This window comes from Tupaia chinensis, unplaced genomic scaffold (genome assembly GCF_000334495.1).
Source record: "Tupaia chinensis unplaced genomic scaffold, TupChi_1.0 Scaffold143973_1, whole genome shotgun sequence".
NCBI classification, from domain to species: domain Eukaryota; kingdom Metazoa; phylum Chordata; class Mammalia; order Scandentia; family Tupaiidae; genus Tupaia; species Tupaia belangeri.
The window spans coordinates 29532-36398 of record NW_006203824.1 but is presented as its reverse complement, the minus strand read 5'-3'; the positions used below and the strand labels follow the sequence as shown (position 1 = coordinate 36398).

Genomic DNA, 6867 nt, shown 5'->3' with positions numbered 1-6867 from the left:
GCTGTGCCCTTATGTGGGGGGGGGGGGGGGGGGGGAGAAAGATACAGGAGGTACCATGCATGAGCCCCAAGCCTCGCATGAGGAAGCGTCCAGTAACTAGATTGTCACTCTTTTTTCTTTTTTTTTGAGAGACATTTTTGCTATAGGGTGTATACACTTGTAGGAGAGACAGAGCCAGAAAGTGGGAAAAATCACCCCCCAGGGGTGATGGCCACGCCACAATCCCTTCTCCTCGTCTCCTCTCAGGATCTTGGGCATGCACGCACATGTACCCGGCGTGTTTTAAGTCACTGGGTCCGGAACTTGAACTGCATTCAACTATGTGGGAGTCCAGTGGAGGTGCCATTACGCCATCTGCTGGTCCCAGGTCATCACTCTTTTTATAAAAAGTACCAAAGGGCTTGCTTGAAGCTGGACACGCAGGGCACAGGCGTTGAAGAAGATGGCGCTGTGGCATCACGCTGACCTGCCTCCTGAGCGCAGGCCTGCTACGGTTGGCCCTTTGCATCTGCTTCCTGGTCCCTGACCAGCCTCAGCTCTATTCCCTGGGCAGTGGCCTCCAGCAGGTGGGAGGGCGTGGGACCTGCACCACGCGAGGGTCCCTCGCGAGCCGCCCCTGAGGCTGTCCTCTCCCCGCACAGTGTTCATCTGCAGCTTCATGGTGGCCGCACCCATCTTCGGATACCTGGGCGACCGCTTCAACAGAAAGGTGATCCTCAGCTGTGGCATTTTCTTCTGGTCGGCAGTCACCTTCTCCAGCTCCTTCATCCCCCAGCAGGTGAGGTCACCCTGGCTCCCCACCCAACAGCCTGTTCTGCCCTGCTCAGCCTGTCCCTGGGTCCTAGTCCCTCCAGCAGGTGGCTGGTCTTTTTATTTTTTATTTTTATTTTTGAGAGGTTTTTGCTATGGGGCACATGCGCTTGCCAGACAGAGAAAGAGAGAGACAGAAAGCGAGAGAAATCACCCCTCAGCGGGAATGGCCGCGCCGCAATCCCTTCTCTTCCGTTCTCCTCTTGGGATCTTGGGCACACACGCACATGTGCCCAGCATGAGTTTAAGCCACCGGGTCCGGGACTCGAACCGCGGTAGGCTACTTGGAAGTCCAGCAACATAACCATTGCGCCAACTGCTGGTTCCACGGGTGGCTGGTCTTACTGGCTCATGTTAGTCTAGACTGGGAGATTAGCTCTGCTGCTTGAAGCCAAGAAATGTCTTCCCAGTGCAGAAGGATGAGGGGGTCTTTGCGTCCATTTTTAAAGTGACTCTGGGCCCTCCCTGCTCTGGATTGAGCTGAGGCACTGGCAGCCTGGTGGCCTTCTGACTCCTTCGGAGTATCCTCCTGACTGGGGGAGGATGCAAGGAACAGGAGGAGGAGAGCTGGCCTAGAAGTGAGGCCCCGGGTCCTTGTCCTGGCTCCATAGTTTCCTTGTGTATGAACCCAGGTGAGTCACGACCCTCTAGTTCTTGTTCAGTTTGTGCTTAGTCCAGTAACCAGCTAATTCCTTGGTCGAAGTCCAGGGAGGCAAACTTCAATTCGACATAAAGAAAGTACTTCTTGGGGGCTGGCAGGTGGCATGGTGGTTGAGGGCACTGGACTCTCACATGGCTGGCTGTGGTTCGAGTCCTGGACCTGGAGCTTGCTTTCTCACTTTCTCTCTCTCTCTCTCTCTCCCTCTGTCTCACTCTATCCCTCTCTGGTCAAATTAAAACAAATAATAAAGGTAAAATAAAATAATTCTTTTAAAAAAATTAATTTATGAAACTTTATTTGTTTTACTTATTTCTTTTAATTTGACCAGAGAGGGACAGAGTGAGAGGAAGAGAGACGAGGGAGAGTGAGAAAGCAAGCCACCAGGTCCAGAACTCAAACCATGGCCGGCCATGTGGGAGACTAGCACCCCCAACCACCATGCCACCTGCTGGCCCCAAATTTTAAAAAAAAAAAAAAAAGGATGTGTTTCTGACTTGGCTCCTCCAGCCCTGGGTTTGAATATCCCCCCTCTGTTGCCCACTTGGCTTTGTGACTCAGAACAACTTACTTAACCTCTCTGCGTCTCAGTTTCTTTAGAGATGATACTTCTTGGCTTGAAGGTTTCTTATGAAAAATAATTGAGCTAGTGATTGTTAAGACCTTAGAATGTGGTGGGTGTTCAACAAATCATTATTTCTGTTCTTTCTTCTGAAATAGGAGGGGGTCTTCAATGATTTCGTGGAAAATGCATGTTATACAGAAACCATGCATGAATTTCAAAATGTTTTTGCACCAAAATAAACCTGTGTTTTAATTCCATTTCCTACAAACTTTCTTTGAAAAAAATATTTATCTAATTTAATCAATTTGTTTGTTTTTTATTTTATATTTTTGGAGAGGTTTTTGCTATAGGGGGTGTGCGCTTGCCAGAAAGACAGAGAGAGACAGAGAGACAGAAAGTGAGAAATCACTCCCGAGTAGGGATGGCCACACCACAATCCCTTCTTCTCTATTCTCCTCTCGGGATCTTGGGCACGCACGTACACGCACCCAGCATGAGTTTAAGCCACGGGGTCCGGAACTTGAACCGCGGTTGGCTACATGGGAGTTCAGCGACATAGCCATTACGCCAACTGCTGGTCCCTCAATTTGTTTATTTTAATTTGACCAGGGAGAGACAGAGAGAAAGGGAGAAGATAAGCCACCAGGTCCGGGACTGGAACCGCAGTCAGTCATGTGAGAGTCCAGTGCCTTAACCACTGCACCACCTCCTGGCCCCCTCCACAAACTTTTTGAAGTACCCTCATATGTTGTCTTGCAAGGTAGTGAGTGTCTCATCCTTAGGGGTGTTCATGCAGAGAGTCGGCAATGGAATGAGGGGAGGAGACAGCATCTGTCCTCAAAAGCCTTTTAGTCTGGCCCTGTCCTTGGGAGCACGCAGGTTTGCAGGTGACACGATGTTACAGGAACGCGCATGCTCTGAGCCTTCAAGATGTACAGAGTGCTTAGTCCTCTCTGAAGAGAGAAGTCTTACAGTGCAGTGGAGGAGGTGGCATCTGAGCTGGGCAGGCAGGAATGGGAGGGTTGGTGCAGACAGCACGGGCAGAAGGAGCAAAGCCATAGATGCAGACATGGAGTGCGTCGAGAGGTGGGGAATATGGCGGCCAGGAAAGAAGGCAGAGACTGGGGTGGGAGAGCCTTGAGTGCCAAGTCAGGGGGCTGGGCTTCCTCTTAGGGCGGTGCTGAACTCTGGAAGAATCAGAAGAAAGGTATTAGTGGGTCCGATTTACATGGATGGAGGGCAGAATCGGCAGGTTTAGCGGACACAACTTTGCTTTATGGAGAAGCTTCATGGAGGAGGGTCAGGCCCAAGTGAGTTCCAGACTCGGGGTGACGGGTAGATCATGGAGGCCACAGTCAAAAACAGAGGCTGGACCTGGGGACCAGCAAGTGGCATAATGGTTACATTGCTGGACTCCCACCTAGTCGACTGTGGTTCAAGTCCCGAATCTGGTGGCTCAAAACACACCAGGTGCGTGTGCATGCGTGCCCAAAATCCCAAGAGGAGAATGAAAGAGAAGGGACTGCAGCATGGCCATCCCCCCTGGGGGGTGATTTCTTGCTTTCTGGCTCTCTGTCTCTCTTTCTGGTGAGCGCATGTGCCCTCTAACAAAAATCTCTCTAAGGAAATAAATAAAAAGAGCCTGGACCTGAAGCCCCTCAGGCTCCTTTGGGCCTCATCCCAACTCAGGCCAGGCCCCTGCTCACAGCCTCTGGAATTGCTTCTAAGACTGAGCAGTGGGTCCAGGACACGATGCCAGGGCTGGGCCCGCCTCTGGGTATGTGGAGGGAGGGAGGGTTGAGGAGAGAAGATGAACAGAGGCAGAGAGAAAATGTTCACCCCAATCCATCCACAAATTCATTGCACTCACAATCCGAGTCCCGTGGGGGGTTTTGGTGAACCTTGGCATTGTGATTCTGAAGGTAATTTGGCAAGGAAAATGCCCAAGAACAGCCAAGAACATTGTGAAAAATAACAGTGAAAGGAGATTTGTCCTATCGGTTATTGAAATACAACTAAAACAGCAGAAGGCTAGTCCAGAGATCAATGACACAGGCTTCCTCTGTATGGAGATTTAGTGTGGGAGGGAGGTCGTCACATCTCAGATCAGTGGTTTGGAGAGAACTATCTGGAAAATAAAGTTTGGTCTCTGTTTCAAACCAGACTGCAAAAATAAATTCCAGCGTGGTGAAAGTAAAGCAAAAAGCAAACTCTACCAACCTAGAACTATACATCAACAAGAAAAAGACAACCCAGTAGAAAAATGAGCAGAAGATAGTTCGAAGCAATTCCAGAAGACACCCAAGCGACCAATAACCGTTGGAAGAGATGGTGCTTAGCCTCTCGAGTAATCAGGGAAATGCAAATTGAAACAACAATGAAATACCATTTCACACTCATCGGATTGGCAACAATTAAAGAGGCTGACGATACCGAGTGTTATTAAAGCTGTGGGGAATCGGGGACTGGGGCGCTGCTGGGAGGACTGTACATTGTGGAGGAGCCTCTTTGGAGAGCAGAATGGCAGGATATTGTAAAATTCTAACTATGTCCTTCCCACGGCCAGCCTTCTGCTTCAAGGTAGACACCCGAGGGCATTGCTCCCGCTTGTGGACACATGCCTGCAAGGGTGTCTGTTGCAGTATTGTGGTAGGAAAAAGGGCCCATCCAGGGTGTGCACAGAGAAATGAAGCGTGCTCAAATTGTGAGATTCTTGACAGTAAGGGAATGAGCTGGGTCTATATTTTTAATATAATTTTAAAAATATTTACTTATTTTTTAGTATTATTTAATTTGTTATAGAGCAAATGTGCTCACCAGAGACAGACAGAGAGAAAGAAAGAGGGGGGAAATGAGAAAGCGATATATAACTTTTTTAAAAATAATTATTTTATTTAACTTTATTGATTTATTTTTTATTTGTTCAGAGAGAGACAGAGAGAGAGAGAATGAGAGAGAGAGAGAAAGTGAGAAAGCAAGTCGCCAGGTCCAGAAAGCAGGTCCGGGACTAGAACCGTGGTCGCCCATGTGGAAGTCCAGTGCCCTTAAACACCATGCCATCTGCGGGCCCCCAAATTTTATATTTTTAATTACCAGAGAGAGACAGAAAGACAGAGACAGAGACAGCAATGAGGAAAGCATTGCATGATGAAGCGGGCCACACCGCAATCCCTTCTTCTCCATGTCCCTCCTGTTGGGGGTTCAGGCACACACACATGCATGTACCTGGTGTGTTTTTCAAGCCACCGGGGCTAGGGTTTGAACAGTGGTTGGCCACACGGGATCTGGCTCCTTTAACCACTAGGCTGCAGGGCCAGCCCCCAAACTGGAACTGTATTAAACAACATCAATAGGTTTAAAAAAGATGAGAATGCGGGGGAGCAAGTTGGGAGATAAGCATAAATAGGTAACAAAAATAATCTAGGTTTTCTTGTGGAGATAGGAAAAGAATTACAGTCTCATTATCTCTTAAATCACTTGGAGTCTTTCTTGTTTTGGAAGTCTTGTTGAGAGTCACCAGCAACACTCTCATTATAAACCTTATTCACCAATCTATACATTTGAGGCTCAAAAATAAAATATCAGAACTACTATTTTTATTTAAGCTCTTTAGCTGGAATCACAAGAAGAAAACTAAGCTTTATTGTAATTTGCTATGCAGATAAGCTCTATTAGTTATATGGTAACATGCCATAGTCTGTATGCAAACTGTCTCAAGGGGAGACGAAAAAATTATCATTTTCAGAGAAAATTTGAATTTCCCTCCTATGTCTATTTGTTTACTGAACTTTCCAGTGAGCTAAGGTTTCACTTTTGCCTGAAAAAGTAAATTTATGTATCTGTGCATCTAGTTTAAACTAAAATAACTCACAGAGTAGATAATGAGATTCACAAGTATTCCTGGGAAGAAACTATAGATTTGAGTTACTCCTAAGTCCAGCATAAATGAATGAGAGCAAATGTCAGAAGCACTCACATCTGTGTTGCTAGTGTGAGACACATTATCACAGAAAGCAATTCTCTGTAATTAAATGTCTTAAGAATTTCGTCAAAAAAAAAACTAAGTACTAGGAAGACCAAGGAAAAATCACAAAGGGGATGAGGCGCAGAAACATCAACTAAAGATGAAATGAAGCTTTCATGAGTACCAATAATAATAAATACTGTTATTTAATATCTGTATCTTTTATATGACATGCATAAATAAATGAATAAATACTATTAAAATACATAAATAAATAATTTTGAATTCATATGTTTTCTTATAGGTTACACTATGTGAAGAATTAAAATGATCTCTTTATCATTGGCTAAGTAGGATATTCTATATCCTTAAATACATATTAACCAGAATTCTCATCAATTTTGTTGTGGCTTTTAGAGCTTTTCTCTCCTCATGCTGAAGTGCTATGAAGACATCTGAAAAAGCTGTATCACAGGTTTTGACAATATGTATTAGCAAAATTGGTAATGCAATTTGAGAATTCTAAATCCAATAAACTACCTTACTGTTTAAATTGAATGCAGTGCCTTACTTAGCAAATTGGCAACACCATAAATCTAATTGCTAATATCAATATCAGAAATCAGGGCATAGCCACTCACATCTCTGCTTCTCATTGTCAAATAGTAAATCACTAAATCCATTTAACGCCACTTCGTAAATAATCTCAGCTCCTTCACTCCTTTCGTCCACCTTTGTCCCCACATCCATGATACTGACAACTGTTATTTCTCATTAGGTAAATGGCAGTCCTCAATCATTTCTCAGAAAAACTCCTACGTGAATTTTCTAAGATATACGTGAATTTTCTGAAATATACGTGAATTTTCT

The 6867-nt window shown here is 45.5% G+C and overlaps 1 protein-coding gene across 3 annotated transcripts in view; it reads left to right on the top strand.

Annotated features, from left to right (window-relative positions):
* The first annotated feature begins 644 nt into the window (after nt 1-644).
* SPNS2 (SPNS lysolipid transporter 2, sphingosine-1-phosphate) overlaps nt 645-6867 on the top strand; it is a 19516-nt gene continuing 13293 nt past the window's right edge. For all 3 annotated transcript variants that reach the window (XM_014583009.1, XM_006165647.2, XM_006165646.2), the window contains exon 1: nt 645-778. In XM_014583009.1, coding sequence (XP_014438495.1) covers nt 659-778 — 120 coding nt within the window. In that variant the 5' untranslated portion in view covers nt 645-658. The remainder of the gene's footprint in view (nt 779-6867) is intronic.